General features: G+C 34.2%; 1 protein-coding gene across 3 annotated transcripts in view; it reads right to left on the bottom strand.

The window, feature by feature from the left end:
• Positions 1–4,923: 4,923 nt before the first annotated feature.
• INTS12 (integrator complex subunit 12) overlaps positions 4,924–23,855 on the bottom strand; it is a 27,907-nt gene continuing 8,975 nt past the window's right edge. For all 3 annotated transcript variants that reach the window (XM_006727169.3, XM_081812029.1, XM_081812030.1), the window contains exons 2-7: positions 22,608–22,772; positions 18,418–18,570; positions 16,472–16,659; positions 14,837–14,996; positions 9,255–9,401; positions 4,924–5,607 (exon numbers count right to left, since the gene is read on the bottom strand). In XM_006727169.3, the coding sequence (XP_006727232.1) occupies positions 5,023–5,607; positions 9,255–9,401; positions 14,837–14,996; positions 16,472–16,659; positions 18,418–18,570; positions 22,608–22,763 (1,389 nt within the window). In that variant the 5' untranslated portion in view covers positions 22,764–22,772 and the 3' untranslated portion in view covers positions 4,924–5,022. The remainder of the gene's footprint in view (positions 5,608–9,254; positions 9,402–14,836; positions 14,997–16,471; positions 16,660–18,417; positions 18,571–22,607; positions 22,773–23,855) is intronic.

Here is a 23,855-nt window from a genome sequence, read left to right as displayed (position 1 = left end):
ACTTGTGGTAATTATGAATATGCCCAACAAACTAGTGGGAAAATTATATATATATTAAATATAATTTATTTTATATTTAGTATATATTACTATAATTATATATTACTGTAATATACTGTATATTATATACTATATATTACTGTATACATGTATATAATACTGTTACATATATAACAGTATATATTATGTAAATTTAAATTAACCATGACCTAATGCTCCCCGCAAAATGAAAAATTGTATAAGTAGTACATACCTACTTTTCTGGCTGAAATAAGTGACCAGATGTATATGAGAAGCTTCGTCTACTTGTGTGGTCCTAGGATTGATGCTTCCTGTCTGACCTTTTTAGAAACCACACCAGTAAAGTCATAGCTGCAGTTGGCAGCTGAGCAAGTATTGTAATGAAGCCACCTACTGCAGCCCCTCACTATTGTGATGAACATACATTACTATAAAACTATGTTGTTGCCATTTTAAAAATACACCTACATTTCATATGCCACTTAGGCTTTATTTTTTTTTTAAACATTATGCAATACCTTCATTTTCTTAGTATGTTGTTTAAAATCAAGTAATTATAATTGGGAGGTCAGACATTATTTTGTTGGGCCCAGGGGAAATAAAATTCAAAGATAATTAGGATGTTTGTAAGTCTTTAAGAAGTTTAAAAAGATAAAATTATTGGTGACATCATTATAATTAAGACATTAAGAAAAAATTATTTTATATTTTAAAATTTAAATGTTATTGTACAGTATAGAATTCTCTGAAATGAGTATTTTTGCCAAAAATGAAGGAGAAATTTTTGTGGCTGTTTTTCTTTGTAAAACAAATAAACAAGTATATGTACACATTTTATTTAGTATTTATTTATTTATTTATTTATTTATTTATTTTTTAAAGATTTTTTATTTATTTTTTAGAGAGCGAATGAGAGGGAAACAGCATGAGAGGGGAGAGGGTCAGAGGGAGAAGCAGGCTCCCCGCCGAGCCGGGAGCCCGATGTGGGACTCGATCCCAGGACCCCGGGATCATGACCTGAGCCGAAGGCAGACGCTTAACCATCTGAGCCACCCAGGCGCCCTTCAGTATTTATTTTTAAACACAGATGCTCTAACCTAATATTATACATAATACTGTTTGAAAATTATAAAAAATTCAGTAATATAAAATTACCATGGGTACTTAAATCATGTGAAAAAGTCACAAAGCTACTATCTGAACATTCTTTGAATTTTAGAAAAATATTCTTTTAGTATTCATTAGTATAAAATAATTCTATGAAGATTGAGCTGTTCAGAAGAGATATAATATACATTGTTAATCATACAAATGCAGCATTGCATGAAATACTCTAAGTGCTGATATAGTCCATATTTTGCCTAAAATAAAATTTGGACTTTTAGAGATGGCTCATAAGTGCCTGTCACTATTTGTGATGAATAGTTCAGATGATTTACAAATATTAGTGTTTTTATTACTGAAACATGAAATTGAAAACTCTTCACTTTTCCCATAAGCTTCTTAGATTTTTGTCTATTGCAAAACCCTCTCAGAGCCATGTGAATAGAGATGAAATATTTATATTCTAAGATGGCAAGAAAACTACTTTATTGAAATCCTATTTGTTATAACTGGCTTCTTAAGGTACTCAACGTATTCCAATACTTAATACATCTAGCCCTCACAACATTCAAGCCTAATTAGACATATAAATTTACATTACAGTTGATGAAATAATTAAATTTCATTGACTGGAAGGACACTAGACTTTACATTCTCTGGGGAAATACTTCAATTTATAGAATGTTACTATTTTTAAAGTCTAACTTTTTCTGTTACCACCCTCTTCCTATACACACTAAATAATATATATAAAAACTCGGTCATTAAATTATCTGTGATCTACAAAATCATCCAATATAATGCATCTTCACTCCAGGACTACTAGAATTCCAGTTGAGCCTCTGTAGGGCAGCTACTGTTTTCCCCATATTATGCTCTCAATACAGGCAAGATTTGCTTCAGTTTTTTAGGAAAACAAGTCACACTTCAGCATATACTGGAATGAGATGTTCTTGTTCAAAAATCTAGGCGGTGTATTCTTAGTAAAGTTTATCTTACTTTAAAAGAAAACAATACTATGGTATGTAAATGTATTTATGGCTTTTTCTAATTGCTTATATAATTTTTATAATTACTGCATTAATATAGTTTTTACAAAAGGATACATTTTCTATATAACCTATGATCATCACAATATAATTTATAATCTCAGTTACTAATAAACAGTACTACCACATCCTTGTTAAGCATCAGAATCGGAAACCTAACCTTAGAATATCAGATGCCTTCCATTTTTATCTCATTAATTATCATCTATGTTTTATAGAGGAGGAAACCAAAGATCACACAGCTCATACATGGAGAGACTGGGATTCAAAAGCGGGTCTTCTGACTTTAAGTCAGTGTTCTTTTAGTGTTGGGTTTTTTGTTTTGTTTTGTTTTTTAATCACTAAAATCCAACAGAAAGCACAATATGCAAAAGGTGATACTGGCCAAATTTCTACTAAAGTAGGATTTGAGCTTACAGTCCTAAAAGCCTACCTTGGCTCACCTACTTATCTGTCTATTCATTCATTGGCATCATGTTTATTGAGAGCTGCAGTGGGAATACAATGGTGTGCAAATCAAACAATTCCCTGCCCTCATACAACTTACATTCTATTGGGGGAAAAAAAACCTATGCATAACAAAATAAATGATAAATACTATTAATACTACTTTCATCACATGTTCAGTTAAAAAGCTTTGTAGTTCACGTTAAGTATGGAAAAATCAAGGTCTAAGATCTACCTGAAGATAAACTCTAATACAAAAGTACCTGTATAAAATACCAAACTGAATTATATACATTACTAGATGGATGCATACTTTCATATGTACAGATTCCTAAAAAGTCTTCTAACTTCTCTGAAGTACCATAGAAATTAAAAGTTGCTTCTCTTCTCAACTCTGTCCAGGACATATGTTCTAGGATGGGATAAAATTTTCCACTTCAAGTGGCAATGTGCAAACTGTGCGTTACTGCTTTAATTTCTTGTAGGTACTGAGGTCACATGAACTGTTAGTTCTTGAGCTGAGTTTGTATCAGATCATTTTGTCCAGTTTAGTCCAAACTGGCCCTGAACTATAAACAAATAATGATGATTTTATGGGTTGTTTTTGGTCTTTTGACCCTAAAGGGGATTTGAAGTTCATGCCAAATGATGTTTAATCAACAGAAATCTTTGTTTCTCAAAACAGAAACATCTGTAGGCAGATTTTAATCGTGTAAATAGATGTTTACCCCATTTGCAAGTAATGGGATTATCTCAATCCTGAATTCTATTTTACTATGAATAATTTAGTATCATTATTTAAGAGTAGTTTAAAATAATATCTTTCCTTAGAAAAAGAGCAAGTTTGTTTAAAAAGCTTTATCTTCACAGAAATCTTTTACCAATATATTTTAGAAGATGTTAGAAAAATTTAGGGATTAAAGGAAAGGGTTTGAGATTAGAGGTTTATAAAGATTCAGTAGCACACATCAAAGTTGAAGGAATAAGTTTGCTGCTCATAGTCTAATGAATGTAGGAATTTTTTGGACTTCTAGTTTCTGGATGAAATGAGGTATCTGTGAAGTACAAAATGGCTGTTGCATTTTGCTTGTGAGTACTAAATTGTTTATCTGGTCCAGAAAGCCTCATATCTTCTGTCAGAAACTATATGTAAAACAATGATAGGCTAATTTGTTAATTTACAAATGAGGCTACGACTCAGACCCCTCACATTTTGTTTTAACAATGTACACACACATACTTGGAAACAATTTCAAGATTTAATCATGATATAGGAGCTTCTTTTATACAAAGTTAACTAAAATTAAAACTATAACACTTTTGGGCAGTAAAAATAAAGCAGCCCCCGTCCCCTTTTTTTCCCATGGTATAGGAAGAAGCTATCAGTATGTAAACAACTCAGAAATTAATCCATCCACAAAAATTCTTGGAATGGGTATTTTGCTCAGGAATTCTCAGGAATGTGGAAAACCAGGATAAATCAAAATTCAACATTTATTAGGTACATTCTATGTGCATTGTTAGACTAGCAATGTGAGGAAAAGTAGGCAATGGGAGAAAAGTACTGTATCATGGGAGTTCATAATCTATTGGAAGACATAGATCCCTAAATAACTGATATGAAGTGATTAAAAAAAAGGTAAAGATATAATACAGAAATATGAGAAATCAATTATATAAAATTCATTTTGAAAATGGGGAGATGAAATATTTGGGGGGAGAGGGAGAATCAATTGAAATGAGGCCAAGGACTAACATGGAATATGAGGAATAGTGGGGAGAATGTAGAAAACTTTATATTGGGTCATTCCTGCCACCTTGTAAGGCACCTTATTCAGTAGGATTAATTCTTGGGGATTTACTAGAAGATAAACTATTTCTTTTTTAAAAAATTCATGTATGCTACCAGTCTCTTGGGATTCCAGAAGTTCTCATCAAGAATTAATCATTTTAATCATTGTTTTCACACACTATGGAGACTGTTAAAATAAAAATGTTAAACAGACTTACAAGATTCCAATCTTAAAAGATTTCCAAATTTTGGGGCACCTGGGTGGCTCAGTTGTTAAGCGTCTGCCTTCGGCTCAGGTCATGATCCCAGGGTCCTGGGATCAAGCCCCGCGTTGGGCTCCCTGCTCCGCGGGAAGCCTGTTCTCCCTCTCCCACTCCCCCTGCTTGTGTTCCCTCTCTTGCTGTGTCTCTCTCTGTCAAATAAATAAATAAAATCTTAAAAAAAAAAAAAAAAAGATCTCCAAATTTTGCTTAAAAACATTTAGCATTTTAAGGTAAGAAATAATAGAAATTCCATTGTGAAGATTTTTATTAAATTATAGTATATTACAGTTTATGTCCTAATAATAAAATTTTAGGGTAATGTGATATAAAAACCTACTTGGCCACATTACTTCTTGAGTTTCTTCTGGGCAGCTTTCTTCTTGACCATCTGTAATCGCTTCATGGCATTGAGCTGTGATTCTTGTGAAGTTGGACCTTTAAGGGATGCTGACGGAGAGCTGCTTGATTCTGAAGTGGTTTTGCTAGTGGTACTTCCACTAGGCCCTGATGTCCCACTATTTCCATTCCCACTGAGCTGGCTGGTGTTTCCTGGAACTAAACTACTTGGACTAGGAAGACCCACTTTGCTAACATTGTCACAACTAACAGAGCGACTAAGGCCAGTTTTGCCCAAAGTTAGAGGTGGAGGTGGTTTCAAGGGTACAGCGGGTGCAGTGCTGTTACTGGAACCTATTTTGGAACCTATTCCACCTTTAGATGATGTTGCCAGACCGGTTAAGCCCACAGGCTTCTGGTTAGTTGATGAGGTAGCAGGTTTCCCACTGTTGTTTTGGGTTGTTGAACTCAGTTTTGCTGTTGATGGACCAGCAGAGGAAGTTTTAGCTGCAAAAGCTGCCCATCCAGTTAGGCCACTAGTTACTGAAGAGGAAACACTGGTACTAGAAGAATTTCCTGAAATAGCTGTGGAGGTCTAAAAAAAAAAATAGGATAAATATTGCTTCAGAGCCAAATGTAATTAACAATATAATATCTTAAATATATAACAAGTTGAATTGGACTTTTTATACAAAAGTAATGACTTGGGAAATTTAAATCATACCACTAAAATTAAGTTCTTATGAAACTGATCTGAAAAAACACAAATAATAACACTTATCCATAGCTAATGGATGCTATCACTTCCAAAGCAGAAATTCTGGAATGTCATATTCTTGTTCTAATGATTCCAAAAAAGAAATGTATGAAATTCCTTTTTGGGAATTGCTTTTAGATTCAGTTACAAGCTCTCTCAGAAAATCAGATTTAATGCTTTAACTTGTTATTCAACCAAAAAAGGTATTATCTAGTTCAATAAAGCACCTAATTCTTTACACCTTGCTCCAAATGGCTTGTCGATCATTTCAAAAATAGAATCCGCTCTTAATGGACAAAAATGCTTGTACCCAGGACATTTAGAAGATGTCTGAGATAAACAGATTCATGTGATAATTATTTATTGAGTGAATGAATGTGTCAGATTCTCAATCCATTTTTTAAAAAAATTTTGAGCAAATAGCTCCTGCAGTGCAAAATATATACAGATGTGCAATATTAACTATTTGGAATTGTACAGCTCTGGCGATATATTAAAAAGGTTTTGTAACTTTATTTTCACAATTTGTTTAAGGTTTCTATTAAACTATCACACAAGAGATCCCTGCTTCTGTATAAAGTATTTTATCAATTGCCTCATAAGCTGCACAGTGACATTTTAAGTAGGCCTAACTCACTCCCAGAGGAATTTCTTAAAGATATAACACCTTAGTTTTTCTAATTAACTTCCTTGGCCAGTCAAAAGCAACAGTGATATCAATGTCATTATACAAATAAATATTGCTTTTATTCACATGGGAACAAATTTTTTTCACCTTCACATTAGGCAAAATTATGTTTTGTTCAAATTAATTATAAATTTAACTTCTCACCAGCACTCTTTCTACCTTTATATTCTTAAGATTCACAAAAGTGTTAAATTTACATAGAGGTAAAATATTAAATCTTACAAATAGTATTTTACTTAAAAATACAGTAATTACCATGTCTAAAATACATGCAGTTGTACTTCAGACCTGAACTCTGGGAGAGTTGGTAAAAACACAAAGTAGCCTTCAATACTGTTGGCATGTAAAAATTTTTTAAAATTTATTTATTTTTAAAATATTTTATTTATTTATTTGAGAGAGCAAGAGTGAGAGAGATCACAGAGGGAAAGGAAGAGGGAGAAGCAGACTTGCCGCTGAGCAGAGAGCCTGATGTGGGGCTCGATCCCAGAACTCTGAGATCATGACCTGAGCCGAAGGCAGACACTTAACCAACTGAGCCACTGAGGCGCCCCTATTTATTTATTTTAGAGAGAGAGAGAGGAGAGAGAGAGAAAGAGGGGGAGGGGCAGAGGGAGAGGGAGAAACCTCAAGCAGACTCCCTGATGAGTGCAGAGCCCAATGAAGGCTTGATCTCAGGACCCTGAGATCATGACCTGAGCTGAAATCAAGAGTCGGCCACTTAACCAACTGAGCCACTCAGGTGCCCCTGCATATAAACATTTTTAACCAATGTGAAAAGTAATCAGAATAGAGTGCTGAGATATTTATTTCATAAAAGGAAAAGTCCAGATTTTTGCTCACTCTGAAAATTAGAATTTTTTTTTTTTTTTACAGTAACATCATCCAGTAACTCTCTTATAAGGTTATTCAGAGAAGATAAACCACACATAAGTTATAAATTCCTAGAGGAATGCACACAGGTAATGAGAAAAAGTTAAATGAAGCAAAAAGGACAGAAGTGTAGTAAAACTTTTAATTTTCAGTTATGAAAGATCTAATTTTTTTCCTTTTCTATTAAACATAAAACTGTCTGCCATATGGCTAAATGATCTTTCAACAAACTTTACAAAAGAAAACCCATCTGAAGGAAGTAAAAAGACCAACATTTAAGAAGTACAAACAGAAAGCAAGTTCTCTGTGTATAGCATTTTAGTTTAATGGCTTGCTATTACTGGTATTGCTTTTCAACAGAATGACAGATGGTTTATAATGCTATTAGGACACGAAAAAGTAAAATAACACAAACAATGGAGACCAAGTGATTTCTTAGTATTTCAGTATAGATAATAAATTTCTCAGCTATTTCTCAATTTTTAACTATTAATATTTTCTTGCCCATTATCCTAGTTAGAAAGCCATTTGCTTTTTAATATGTGAAAGGAAACAAATTTTTTCCATAGTAAAAATGTGTTCACTTTCATCATAAAAACATCAAAATTTCTAAATCAGAATAAACATGACAGCCAAGACCTTAACTTAGTTTCCATAAAATGATTTCATGTTGGATTTCTTAAAATTAAACTTTAGTAGTAACAAGTTGGTATAATAATCTACTTAAAAGAGATTTAAGTATAAAATACAGCAACTCTAATTACTTTCAATAAATTATTCTCCCTCTATTCCAAATTGCTAAGTTTTTATATGGCAAATATGGATATCCTTTGGATATTAACTCTTTCCTGGCAAATTAAGTTTAAAAATGATCTGCGAATAAAATTATCAGTATCTTTCTCAGAGTACTCTACATTCACAATCTTTTTTTTTTTTTTTTTTTAGATTTATTTATTTGAGAGAGAGTGAGACAGAGAGCAGGGGAGGTGGAGGGAGGGGGAGAGCGAGAATCTAGATCAGACTCCTTGCTGAACACAGAGTCCGGTGCAGGACTCATTCCCACAACCCTGAGATCAGGACCTGAACCAAAATCAAGAGTTGGATGCTTAACCAACTGGGCCACCCAAGCACTCCTTTACATTCATATTCTTTATCATCACAGCAAGGTTCTTGAACTTTGCTACTTATAGTCACTAGGACAGGGTAATATCTAGAATTTTCTAGGATCAACCTTTGAGAATTTGGGGCTAATATTTTTTCTACCATCTTTAGTACTCTGTTTAAAACTGGAATGTGTAACTCAGTAAAAATATTGTTTTTGTTATAAAATTAGGTTAGAAAAATATTTTATTCCATGATATCAAAATGCCAGATATTAATAATAATGTAGTGTGATTTCAAGGATGCAAAACTAAGAATGAGAAAGGTGACACTTTCACTAGATAATCTGGTCCTTTTGCATAAGAAGTAGGTACCATGAAAGTTCATGATAATGAAGGAAAAAAGACAAAAGAAGAAAACTTCTTCAATAGCCAATAAGCAGAGAGAAAAAAATGCTACAAGGCCAATCAGCACAAGTTATGTGAGAAGCAAAATTGCTGCTACTGAGGGCAGAGTTACTTAGAATTTAAACAAAATTCCCGATTGGAGGCAAGTGTCTGACTACATAGAAATGGTAAAGAATACCACCCTGGAATGCTTACAGAGAATCTTTTCTAACTGTGACAAAAAGAGAAATAACAGAGTTAGATATTAAATAATTATATAAATGTTCCCTTTCTATCTAATGGAATAGTAATGCAGTCTTTTCCCAACATATGGACATTTAGCATATAAAGTTCCTCATCAATATTTTTTTCAAGTAAGTATTTTTGAGTCAACTAAATTAAAATCCAATGTTAGATAAAAATGGAATGTACTGTACCTTGACCTCTGTTCTCTTAAATGCTTGAAAAGCTGTCTCTTGTTTGAGTTTAGTTTCTGGTTTCTTAACCAATGGATCTTTGACAGCTGGAGCTACAGACACAACTGTGGGGGCTGGTTTCTGAGGTGGTTTCTGAGTTTTTTGAGCCTGTAAAAATCAGTGAATTAAATTAGATACAAAATCTTAAATGAATGCACAACAAAAGACAATAAAATTCTGTCACGGACTACTCGTCGAACTGAAATACAGTTGAACATTTAAAAAATATTGTGGTGACACTGAAAATATAGATTCTTGACCAAATTATTTTTATCATCATCCTATGAATGGTTTTACAGATTTTATTCATTTCTAAACAGTAAAGATAATATTAAGCTTTAGAAATCATGCAGATTAGGTTGATTAAATACATTTTAACAAGACAAACCAAACTGTTTCTTTTAAAAAAGGAAAATCACAAATTATTTGCAACCAGTTAGCTTTACTTGTACTGAGTGCATTTATTTATTATGGTTGGTCAAAGACTTAGGAGTTTTCTTCTTGATGTTCAGGTACAAATCCCTAAGTAACTGAGGGTGAGTTAAAAGGTAGTTCAGATCAATTATATGATTTCAAATACCAAATGTGGATAAAAACTATTGGTGACAAATGGTGTATCCTTTTGAGGTTTTCCACACTGCAGAAGTAGGCATGCTAAACTCTTCGAGCAAGTCCACAAACACAATTTTCTATGTTATTAAAGAGGAATCTGTATCCACTGTTCCTTTCTAAGCATTTTCAGTTTTATTTTGACCAAAAATTGAGTTTTTTCCTTTATTTTATAACTTTGTATTCTCTTCTGAATTCTAATCATTTTTCAGATTATTAGTGTTTTCCAGGTAAATAAGCATAACTACATAAACAGTATAGTGCAGTGTCTGAAAGCACAGTTTTTAGAGTCAAACAGATATAGGATTAAAACCCAGCTCAACTACTTCCTTAGCTATGTTACCACAGGTAAAATATGTAAATCTCTAAAATCATCATTCTCTTCATCTGCAATATGGGGATAAGACCACCTGTTTCTAAGGTGGGTTATGAGGATGAATTATGATTACACAAATGTCTAGTATAGTGTCTGGCACATGTTGAGTGCAGACAGTAATAGTTTTTATTTATTCAACACCATCATTTATATAGGATAAGAAAACTGAATCTGGAAGAACCCATACATATTGGATGGGGAAAGATGCTCCCAGCCAGTCCATTGTCTTTGACAATCCTAATAAGACCATTCAGGACTTTATCAGGAAATTTATTAAAAATCTGTTCCCATTTCTGGAAATTTCAATGCAGTCTTTTTGTCTGGACTTTCTTGTGCAATCCTCTTGTGCTACGGTTTGCTGTACTATATAATTTTGGTCCTTAAGTTTCAATTCAACCCATTTTTTGTACATTTTTTCCATATGAAAGTATACCTACTTTCAAACATCACTTACAAAGAAACATTCAGACCAAGAATATTATTAAGGATGCTAGAACACTTACCTGTGGTAAAATATCTCTTACCAGCAGGAAAGGAGGACCATCTTATCCTCTACTGCAAAACCATGTTATGAGAATGCAGCCCTCAGAGTAAATCAGAAATACATGGTTCCATAACCACGGCTTTCAATCATATACTTCCTTCAACCCACATCTACTATTTCAGAGGTTAGACTCTGAAGACTGGCTTAACTTACACGGTGTCAGCAGATGAAGATTCCTTACAACGAAGCCAAGAAAGGGCCTTTGGATCTTCTTCTGCTTCTTCTACATCACCTAGCCATCTTATGAGTGGAGTAAGAAATACCCAGAACCCTTGGTCCTTTGCTGGTAATACTAGTTTTGGGATTTGGATATTATTACTGACTTGGTTCTGCCCAACAAAGGTATATAATTTTTCATTGGGTGACTACATTGCAGAATGTATGAAATCTCCCACTCAAGGCAATAATTGCCAGTATGACAGCAATCAAAAATACCACATATTTCTAAACGCTCCTGAGTAGGTATGTTATTACTTTAGATTGAAAACCACTGCAATAAGTCATAGGAGTCTCTGACTTAGTGCTGGGGCAAAACCCATTACCTGGTAAAGAGAACATTATAGAACTGAAGAATGATCTTGGAGCCTGCCACACTACCACATTCTTAACTAGGTCTTCCTATAATAATGTGTACTGCCGAACCTGCCCTAGTTAGAAAAATCAGTGTGAGGAGAATGGGGATATAAGATGCTATTAATAGTATCTCTGAGATACCTTGGAGCAATAACCAATGCACATATCAGAACTGTACTGAAAACAATTGTAGTTAGAATGACTAAATTTAGTACCCGCACTATTTCCAAACTCCTTTCTCTCATTAAATTTTGTTTCTTGGATCCTGATCTTCAGGCTCACTTCAGATCCTGCCTTTTGGTATTCCTCTGAGTCTACTCTTGGTGAATTCTACTCATGTTTTAACATTAGCCATGGCTCTCCATTTAGTACTTTGACTCTTGGACATACAGATTGAACTTATTGACTATTCTGGTACTAATTCACATTTCCTCCATTTTACACACCTTAAACGGAGAACAACAGAAAGTAGGATGTGTTCTACACAGTCCTGTGCTCTGCTCTGGTGCTATGCCAATGGATGAGACGTGGTCTTACTGATAAATGAATTACACATTTAATTTGTAAAGCAGATAGAAGATATTAGAGATGAAAAAAAAAAAAGCTGAAAAGCAGGACATATGGGAACAAGAAAGTTCACCAAATATCCAAGAAATGATACACTCAGTCTGGCATGGCCAGAGTGTATGGATGTATATGGTGAAGTGGTGGGAGAGACGAATACAAAGATAGACTTGGGTCAAAGAGAGAAGATCCATATATTCCCCTAATGAGTATAACCTCATTAGATAAGTAATGGAGAGCCACTGGGCATATTTAAGCAGATAAAATCAGATAAAAATTTTAGAGGAATAATTCTAATTGTTTTCACTGAAGTGAGTAAGGCACATTGAAAGGAAGCAAGGAGACTTCTTCTTTTTTTTGGTCATTTTTTGGAGCCCAACACGGGGCTTAAACTCACAACCCTGAAATCAAGACCTGAGCTAAGGTCAAGAGTCGGATGTTTAACCTACTGAACCACCTAGGTGCCCCAGTAACAAGGAGAATTCTTGAGGGGCTAAAGCAATAACAATTAGTGGAACAGGGTAGTAAAGGCAAAATGAACAGATGTGAGAAATGTATAAGAGATAGAACTAGCAAATTTGGTAAACAAAGGGATATGGAATTAAGAGAGGCAACAAGGATAATGTTTTCTAGTTCAGGCAACTGGGGGAAAAAACTGAGGGGAGAAGAAAACAATTTTAATTTTAAAGATGTTGAACTTAGAGTTACTGTAAGATATCTGGTCAGCTGCCAAAGTTCATTCTGGAAAGAGGACTAGAACTATAAACATAGATTTGAATGGAGGAGAAAATATTTTGAAGAGAACAGTGCTTACTTTATTGAGACTTACAATAAAATAACAATTAAAAAAATCTTTGAAGATAAACTAAAGAAAGACAGATTACAGTCACAAATTATTTATTTTTATTATTATCAATTCTTAGTGACTACTTCTGTCAATGCCCTGGAATGTACTATATTGCTCACCCATAATCATTTAGTTGAGGTCCTGGAAGACTGGTGTAAACGATAAACTAAATAAAAATCAAACTGAGCAGAAAAAATTATACCTTGTCACAGAAATTCCCTGTTACAAACTGAAAATATACACACTATTGAAATTTTACTAATTTTCATAGTAGTAAAAATATTTCCTATTTCTAATTTATCTGATTGAAAAGTAAAATAGGTACCTTGAATTTTTACTTTTAACTACGTACTTCTGCCTTTAAAAAAATATATTTGGCCAGAAAAGTCTATGTAGAAATGTATTTGGTTAACAGATGTGAAAACTCTTCTATCAAGAGACCCTAATCTAAGGCAGGGGAGGAAGGAGAGGAGAAGCGAATAAGTCACTAAAGTAAGTAACAATTTCTTGATTAAAGGAAAATGATGAAGTTTATTTATCTGCTTTTTAAATGAATAAAAGTTACAAAACTATCCAATATAACAAGTGAAAACACATTTCAGTATGATGTTTTAAAGGCAGTTATATTAGCAAGCTGTAAAAAGAGAAAGTACATTGGGAAAATGAGATAAATGTTCACTCGAAGACAATGAGAAGGACAGACTGAGGAACTGAGAAACACAGATGGATGAAAAAAATGATCAACATCACTAGCCATCAGGGAAATACAAATCAAAACCACCATGAGATACCACCTTACACCAGTTAGAATGGCAAAAATTAACCAAACAGGAAACAACAAATGTTGGCGAGGATGTGGAGAAAGGGGAACCCTCTTACACTGTTGGTGGGAATGTAGGCTGGTACAGCCACTCTGGAAAACGGTATGGAGGTTCCTCAAGATGTTAAGAATAGAGCTACCCTACGACCCAGCAATTGCACTACTAGGTATTTACCCCAAAGATACAGACATAGTGAAAAGAAGGGGCACGTGCACCCTAATGTTCATAGCAACAATGTCCACAATAGCCAAACTGTGGAAGGAGCCAAGATGCCCTTCAACAGATGAATGGATAAAGAAGATGTGGTAAATATACACAATGGAATATTATCCAGCTATCAGAAATGATGAATAGCCACCCATTTGCATCGACATGGATGGAACTGGAGGGGATTATGTTAAGTGAAGTAAATCAAGCAGACAAAGACAATTATCATATGGTTTCACTCAAACGTGGAACATAAGCAATAGCACGGAAGACCATAGGGGAATGGAGGGAAATCCAAAAGGGGAGAAATCAGAGAGGGAGATGAACCATGAGAGACTATGAACCCTGAGAAACAATCTGGGGTTTTTTTTTGGGGGGAGGGGGTAACAGGGTCATGGGTATTGAGGAGGGCACATGCTGTGATGAGCACTGGGTGTTATACTTAACTAATGAATCACTGAATACTACATCAAAAACTAATTATGTACTATACAGTGGCTAACTGAACATAATAAAAAAAAATGAGAAACACAGATGGAAAGACAGACATGCATATGCAAATAATGCTTCTGTACATAGTTTGTGAATTTGATGGTTTAAGCCCACTCAGGAATAAACATTTTCAATATGTCCTTACCAGATTCACCAAAGACTAGGGCTTTGTATCTCACCATTTCCCACAGTGTTTTACGGTATTTCTAAATGTTTATAAATACAGTGACATACTAGTAAGGACTATTCATATTTTGTGGGTCTCTAATCCTGTTTATCTATAGTAGAATAAGCTAAAAGCTCAACAGAGAAAAATGAATATAATATGGTCTAGTCTTTAGGCATAGATACATAAATCATACATGTACACTATACATACAAACATTTAAATAATCAGTACACATAATTTATTTTTTCAATAACTTAAATATTCAAATTTTATTTTGAAAAGTACCTATCAACAAAAAAATGACAGAGACTGTTTAAAATAGAGAAAAAAATGATTCCTACCATTCTTTTCATTTGTCTGGTACATCGAGCACAATACCACACAAGACGAGGGTCATTCACTTCCTTGTCTGTCACCTGGGGCTTATGGCAATCTTGGTGGTAGAGATTATGGCACTCCTGACATTCTACTAATTGATTACCGGATGCCACCGTCATTTGCCTAAGGAAATATACCATTAAAAACTGCACTTATTTGAATGCAACAATTTAAAGCCATTTTAGGGTTGTTTTGATAAGTGTGATATATAAAAGAGGGAAACACCCCAGATAACCAAACAGCAAAATAACAAACTCTAGCATGTAGCCTACACAAGCATTCCACGCTCAAGAATGAATGAATGTAGGGTGCCCTAGTAACTGAATTTGGCTATATTCTCCTAGCCATTTCTCATTATAATTTTTTTCTTTCTCCCAGAAGGGAGTAGACTTTGGTTAGTGCCCCAACAATCTCATAACATTTTCTCTATACTTCTATTAAATTCCTTTATATTTGTTACCTACACATTGTCCTGTCTTCTTCATTAATACATAAGTTCATTAAAGTAAGTTGCCTATATATTTAAATTGACTTATGCATGAAGGTAGAAACAGGACCTAATTATCTAGAGTGTTTAGCATATTACTGTGCAGATAAGAGTGTTCAATAAATATATGTATTATCAACTGAATAGAATGTAGCAAATTGTGTATCAAGAAAAATAAATTCAAAAAGCAATCACCACAGCCTTAGACTATCATAAGTCTCCAAATGGAGGGTTCAAGTTACTAGCTCGCTCTCCACTATTACTTTACCATTTATTTCTTATTTAAAAATTATAAACTTCATGGTAGATAAAGGTTGAAATAAAATATGTGAAAACAATGAAGCTGTAACAAATGATCTTATTCAGAAGTACATTAACTCATTCTCTGTAAGGTTCACAAAAGCTTTCAGTTATTTACTCAGTCTCAATGCACCAGAACCTAACATTTTCATGAAGAAAACAGCAACAAAGATGGTAATCTTTTCTGTTGTGTTAGACAGTACAAGTCATTAACAAAAATATAGCCCCTTGAATCAAGCAGTTTAAAATTCAGTTTTTCCGATTTTTACAATGCATCTTCTAATAAGCAAAATTATCCATGTTTTTATAATTATGTATCCATGATTTAAAACAACGCTCAGAATAACCTATACAATCCATTCATTTTTTTTTCCATTATTTGTAGGAAAAGATGTAAGGGTGTTTAGAAAATTATGTATAACAATCTACTTTATAAGTACTATCAACAATTCAAAGAAAAAAAAACAACACAGACTTCTTAAAAAGAACAGAAGTAATCTGCTGAACAAATTCTTCTTCACTAAAGAATAAAGCAATAATAGCTTTCCCTCTAGAACCCAGGAATGCAGAAAATGTTACTATGACGTAACAGATTATAGATGCCACAGTGAGGAAGACAAAATATATGATAAGTTTTAAGATGGTAAATTGCTATAGGGGCATCTCATAGAGAATAATCTACTTATCTCCTACCCACCTCCAAATTATAAAAACAAAATATAAACATCAAACAACTGGTCTGATTTTTTTTTTCCTTTTGTTTGCTCTTTACAAAAACAAAAGAATCTTTCCAGAGAAAGGTACAACTTACCTACAAACAACACAGGCCAATCCCATCTCCATGGCAAAATCATCAGCACTAGTCTCCTCAAAACTGGAAAGGTCAGTCATAGCTAAATCCTTGCTGGTTTGGACAGTAATGGGAGAGGACCGCGTCTCTGGTTTCTCCAATCTAGGTTTCTTTGGAATATCAACTCCTTCTGTGATGTCTGATTTCATCTATAAAAATAGCAGACAATCAGAAAGTAACATGTCAGAATAAACCTTAAATCATGGAGAGATGGATAAGAAGGATACTTGCAATGACCAAGTCCACTTAACAGGTATTTTGACATAGCTAGGGACAGTTCTAAACACTAAAGATCTGTAGAAGATTTATAGTACGTTCATAATCAATACATTACAAGAAACCAGCAAGGCAGAAATAAAAAAATCAGAACATTTTAGCATGTATCTATCTGTCTTTGTATTCTTTTACCCATTAAAGAATTCTGGTTCAATGCATTTACCTATATGGTCTTTTGTTCCCCTATCAGATGCTTTGAAATGAGAAGCCACAGCACCAAACAGGCTATTTTTATGGCTACTTTTTATCTTAAATATTTTAAATTATAAACTACAATATTTGGTGCACCTGGGTGGCTCAGGTGGTTAAATGTCTGCCTTTGGCTCATGTCATGATCCTGGGTTCTGGGATCAAGCAGACATGGAGCTCCCTGATCAGTGGGGAGTCTACTTCTCCCTCTCATCTCTGCCCCTCCCCCCCACTTGTGTTTTCTTTCTCTCTCAAATAAATAAAATCTTAAACTACTGATATTTGAAATATATTGAAAAGAAGTAAATAACAAACCATCTCCCAGTCATCCAGACACTGGCCATATTTGCTTCAAAGCAAATTTTGGCTCCTCTCTTTAAGATATAAATGTTACACACATACCTGTCAGATTTGCAACAATTAAAAAGTCTGATAAGACATGGAGAATTTGCAATTTTTATACTTTATTGGCGAGAGTACAAATTTAGTATATGCACTTCGGATAGTAACTTGGCCATGTCTAGTAATATTGAAGATGTACCTATCCTATTACATCTATTTATAGATATACCTCCTATAGAAACTATCACCATGTGCACAAATTTACCTTTAAAGCAGCTCACTGAAGCTCCGTTGTAATAGAAAAAAAGGAGAAATAAGCTAATTGCTCATCAGTAGGGGAATGGATAAACTGATTTATTCACTGAATAACTATTATATGGTAGCTGAAAGCAATATTCACATCTTCATGTTATCAACACAGCTGAATTTCAAAAGTACATTTCCTGAGAGATGAAAAAGTAATTTGCCAAAAGATATACATGTATAGTATGATACCATTTATACAAACTTAAAAGCACAGAAAATACTATATAGTTGATGAATAGTAAATATTTTCAATATTTAGAAAAAGTATGAAAACATATGAGACTAAAATACTCCACCTTGAGGGCAAGAATTACTAAAGATTTTTTTAATGTATTTTTTACTAAGTGCTAAAATCTTAATAATTAACTATGTGCAAAAACCATTCAAAATAGGCAATCCAAGAATTATCTGTAGCTCTGTTAAGGTACACACCATTCTGTAACAAATTTCATGTTTAGTCACTTGCATCTTTATTCTCTCCTGTCTTTTCTTCTCAACAACTGTTCCATCTAGAATATTTAAGTTATGGATTAAAGTTTATACTTAAAATAGTACATCCCCTAGGGCTTAAATATGTATTGATAATGACTTCAGTAAATGGTTAAATAATGTTTCTAAATTTTACTCACTTTTCAAAAAATCAACATCTATAATTATCAAAATATGTTTACTAGTAATTATTATGTACTTTACCTACTATTATGTAAAAGAAGTGAGCACAAAAAGAAACATTGTTCCTGCCTATAAGCATAACTGATTTACTCTTTTTAAAGGCAGATTAAATTAATTCTTACTTTATCAGCTGGTCTCTTTTCAGCTTCCTTCTTTACTTTTTCAGTTGTGAGGGCTTTGCCATTACTATTGCCAGAAGGAAGACTGGATGATGTTTTGGGCTCTTGCTTAACAGAAATAGTTTTTGTGCTTGAAATTTTGGGTGGCTCCACATCCTAAAAGATGAAATAAAAAGATACTTGTAGTTAAATGTTTTAACAAATTGTAAAAAGTAGATCATAAATATAAACAATTTTTAGTTGAAAATTAAGAAATGTTTGGACCAATGTAACATCCATTTCTTTAAAAAAGATTTATTGAGAAATAATTGATATACAAACTGTATAAAGTGTAAAATCGGTAATTTTCACATGAAACCATCACTACAATCAATAAAGAACATATCCATCATCCCCCAAAGTTTCCCTGTGGCCCACTATAATTACTTTTAGCGGTATATACCCTAGAGAAACTATGACCCCCACCATCGTCAGGCAACCACTGACCTGCTTTCTGTAACTATAAATTGGTTTACATTTCTTAGAAATTTATAGGAACAAAATCATATGGTATATACTCTTTTTTTCTGTCTTCTTTCACTCAGCCTATTTATTTTGAGATTGACTCAGGTTGTTGAATATATCAACAGTTCATTCCTTATATTGCTGAATAATATTCTATCAAATGGATATACCATTTGTTTATTCATTTATCTATTGGTGGATATTTGTTTATAGTTTGGGGCTATTACAAATAAAGCTATTATGACCATTCATGCACAAATCTTTGTGTGGACATTTACTTCATTTCTCTAGAATTAATGTCTAGGAGTAAAACAGCTGGATCATATGGTAGGTGTATGAAACTACCAAACCATTTTCCAAAGCAGTATACCATTTTACATTTCCACCAAGTATATGAGAGTCCCAGCTCCTTAGCATCCTCATCAACATTGGTTTGGCTAATTTTTTTAATTTTAGACATTGTAATAGGTATATAGTGGTATATCACTATGGATTCAATTTCCATTTTCCTAATGTCTAATGATGTTGAACAGTTTTTCAAGTGCTTATCTGCTATACATATATCTTCTTTGGTAAAGTGTTCCTTAAAATTTTTTGCCCTTTTTAAAAAACAGAGTTGTTCATTTTATTACTGAGTCTAAAAAGTTATTCGTAGGTTCTGGATACAAGTCCTTTATCAGATAATTGATTTGCAAATATTTTCAGTCTCCGGGTTGTCTTTTCCTCCTTGTCTTATATTACCACTTTGCTGATATTTATACTTGCTATCCACTGCTAATAGTATAAAAAGTTTACATATATGATAACTCCTTGGAATCACCCTGCAAAAAAGGAGGGCATTTCCTCCCATTCTAAATAAACCAGAACGTCTGAGTGCAGTCTACTTTTTTGTGGTAATACATAAATGTATAAAAATACAAACAGGAATGATATACATTAGCTTCAGAACAGTGGTAACCTCTAAGGAGGAAGAAATGGGGAAGGGATAAAGAACGGGGCTTTAGACTTATTGGTAGCTACACTTGATTTATTGTGCTGACTGTCTAGACCAGGTGTTGGAAAACTGAGGCCTAGAGGCCAAATTTGGCCTTATTTCCTGTTTTTTATAAATAAAGTTACATTAGAACACAGCTATACTCACTCATTTATGTATAACCTGCAGTGCTTTCATGCTACCATGGCAGAATTAGATCATTGTGACAGAGACCATGTGGCCCACAAAACCTAAAACATTTAGTATTTGATACTTTACATAAAGTTTGGTGACCACTCGTGTAGCCTTGGGAAAGTGATAGAAGAAGTGTTGGTAATACAGATTAAACTTAGAAGTGTATTGTGTCTCTAACATAAAAAAAAACAAAAAACATAATCTTGCAGCATTTGAAAACTATTATCTAATTCAGCAAAAGAGTTACAAGTCATTGAAGGATGAGTTAAGTTCTAAATTCATTATTTCTTTTTCTTTTCTATAAGCAGACTCCATGTCCAGCATGGAGCCCAAGACAAGGCTTGAACTCACGACCCTGAAATCAAGACCTGAGCTGAGATCAAGAGCTAATCTTGATCAATGCTTAACCGACTGAGCCACCCAGGCACCTCTGAATTCATTATTTCACATTTGACTTACTCAGTGATGTAAATGAAATATCAACTAATTTTTATGTTGATACTACATTTGGAGAGCCAGTTGTTAATGTTTATAAGCATACCACTGCTGGGGCGTCTGGGTGGCTCAGATGGTTAAGCGACTGCCTTCGGCTTAGGTCATGATCTCAGGATTCTGGGATTGAGTCCCGCATCGGGCTCCCTGCTTGGCACGGAGCCTGCTTCTCCCTCTCCCTCTACTGTTCCCCCTGCTTGTGCTCTCTCGCTCTCTCTGTCAAATAAATAAATAAAATCTTAGGAAAAAAAAAAAGATACAAGCATACCACTGCCTCCAGGTGATTCTTACCATCTTAGAGATGGAAATGGAAGCTAAAGGCTACAATTAAGTGAATCCATACTTTTTAAATACCTAACAGAGTATATTCTCTAGGTTGATCAACAGAAGTAACTCCAGTTAGAAATCTAAGGGCAGGAGGCTTTTTAATCAAAACAAATTTTTCATGTATTTTAATAGATGAACTTCCTTCTGTTTTAGAATCTCAAAATACAGTACTGCTTCTTTAGTAGTAATAGGTTTTTCCTATTGGGATAGTATCCATATTCAGAGCAGAATAAACTTACTAGTATATTCTGTAGAGTTGTATAATTTGGTCAGTTTGAACTCACTGACCTACCAGAATGAGGATGGTAGAAGAAACAAGGACACACTGGCCCTACTATTCAAAACACAGCAACAAGACTTGAGAATATGAGAGTTTGTGTTGAAAGAAGACTGGGAGCAAAATACTAGTTTACTTAAGCACTGGGTCTGGGACTTGGCTACTGAGTCTGGGATTTGGGCCTGTCTTTAGTTTGAGATTGTGGATTAGACTGAGTGAGTGATGTAGTTCTGTCTTCTCTCAGTTTGGTACCTAGGTCTAAAGACCTGGGTGACTTGGAGTTTCAGGGCTCTAGAGTTTTAGAAAGGTTTGAAAGAATGTATCAGGTATTACAGAATATAATAAGAGCTGCCATTCATGAAAAGCCTATTATGTACCAGCTAGATACTACACTAGGTGACTTACATACTTTATCTTTGGTTAATTTTCACAATTTTGCAAGGTAATTTTTATTATCCCCATTTTACTACTAAAGAAATAGAGGCTGGCTGAAATGAAGTTACTACAACCCCAGTTTCCTTATTTTTTTATTATTTTTTAAAGATTTTATTTATTTATTGAGAGAGAAAGCACAAGCAGAGGGAGGGACAGACGGACAAGCGGACTCCCAGCTGAGCCCAGAGAGCCCCGTGTGGGGCTCGATCCTAGGACCCTGAGATCATGACCTGAACCGAAGTCAAACGCTTAATCGACTGAGCCACCCAGGCACAATATACAATGATATTGTAATCAGTTCCCTTATTTTTAAATGAAAATAAACAATACCTATCTCAAAGGATCATTATCACAATTAAAATTAATTATACACACACACCATGCAGAAAAGTACCCTAAACACAATAAATGTTCAGGATATAATATCTATTACCATACAACTAACAAGAGGCAAGCTGGGATTTACAGGTTTGGTTCCAAAATGTATATTCTTTTCACATAAAGTTGTTTGGCTGCTTTGTTATTATCAAAGTTGGAGCCACACAGTTCTCATAGTTCATTCACACCTCTTTTTTCCCTTAAATTATCCTTCCCATATTCAATCCACTTCACTGCAAAATCCCTGTCCTTTTACTTCATGATTTTTGGCCCGCAAAACATTAGAGAATAATTACAAATTATGGTTTCATCCAGGAACTTAAAAAATGTTTTGATCATAAAGAATTAGAAATTAAATCATAAATAAGTGGGTTTCTCTACACATAAAGTAGTAGAATAGAATATCCCTCCCACCCAGCTAACTTTTCTATGTAATGTAACAGTTCTCTGAAAGCATGAAGGAAGAAAAGAACACTAAAGAATATAATTTCTTCATGCCTTAAGGAAAGATTATTATGGCAGGGAGATTGTTTTGAGATGATCTAAGTATTAACACTGTTCTACTACAGGCCTTACAAAACTCCCCCCAAAGCTTTTTATTCACATAGGTACCTTCTGAGATGGACGGTAACTTGAATCAATGCCCCGAGCCAAAGATTCATCAAGTAGTGCCTTTAGCTTTTCTGCAGAATCCTTACTCTTTGAATGTAAGAAGCCTAGTGCTTTCAAAAAAATGGGATCAAGTTCCAAATTCACAGTAGCAGCCATTGCAAACACCTGAAGAAAAAAGAAGGGGGGGGGTTCATTTAGAGACAACGAACAGTTATCTATGTTAAAGTTTATCTATTTTGTTCTTTTATTTGCAATAGGTAATACTGTGCCCAAGATACAAAACTGAAATGTGAAAAAGGTTATTAAAGAAAAAAGTAAATTTCTTTGTTATCCCTACCAAATTCTTTTCCCCTGAAGCAAGAACGTTATCAGTTTTCTATGTATCCACATCCATGGTTAAATTTTAAATCCTGCTAAGTTCCTCCCTGCCACAGAGGCCCTTCCTAACTCTGTTTTAAAATATACACTTACAGTTCAATATACAAGAATTTGATCTGTTTAGGTCAGGTTTACTATATATCTTATATATATAATATATCCAAAATTTCTTCTCTCAAACCTTATTTCCACTGCCAAAAAAAAAAAAAGATTTTGGGGGGTGAGGTGTCACAGGGGGGCAATGGTTTAGAGGAAGCATCAAGGAATGAGCTATAAAGGTGCTGCAGCTTTTGGTGCTGCACCTTTCACCTCAATTATATTTTCTTTTTATCTCCTTAGTCCTCAGCTCCAACCTTTAATGCCTCAGAAAACATACTAATGATAATCTTATTGGATCACATTTAGATTGTGGTATCTCATGCATTAACTTATTTTTATTTTTTATTTTTATTTTTTAAATTTTTTATTGTTATGTTAATCCCCATACATTACATCATTAGTTTTAGATGTAGTGTTCCATGATTCCTTGTTTGTGCATAACACCCAGTGCTCCATGCAGAATGTGCCCTCCTCAATACCCATCACCAGGCTAACCCATCCTCCCAGCCCCCTCCCCTCTAGAACCCTCAGTTTGTTTCTCAGAGTCCATCATCTCTCATGGTTCGTCTCCCCCTCCTATTTCCCCCCCTTCATTCTTCCCCTCCTGCTATCTTCTTTTTTTTTTTTCCTTAACATATATTGCATTATTTGTTTCAGAGGTACAGATCTGTGATTCAACAGTCTTGCACAATTCACAGTGCTTACCAGAGCACATAACCTCCCCAGTGTCTATCACCCAGCCACCCCATCCCTCCCACCCCCACAACTCCA

Source organism: Leptonychotes weddellii, chromosome 2 (assembly GCF_054177405.1).
Source record: "Leptonychotes weddellii isolate Sample4059 chromosome 2, ASM5417740v2, whole genome shotgun sequence".
NCBI lineage: Eukaryota > Metazoa > Chordata > Mammalia > Carnivora > Phocidae > Leptonychotes > Leptonychotes weddellii.
This window is presented reverse-complemented; position numbering and strand designations above follow the sequence as displayed.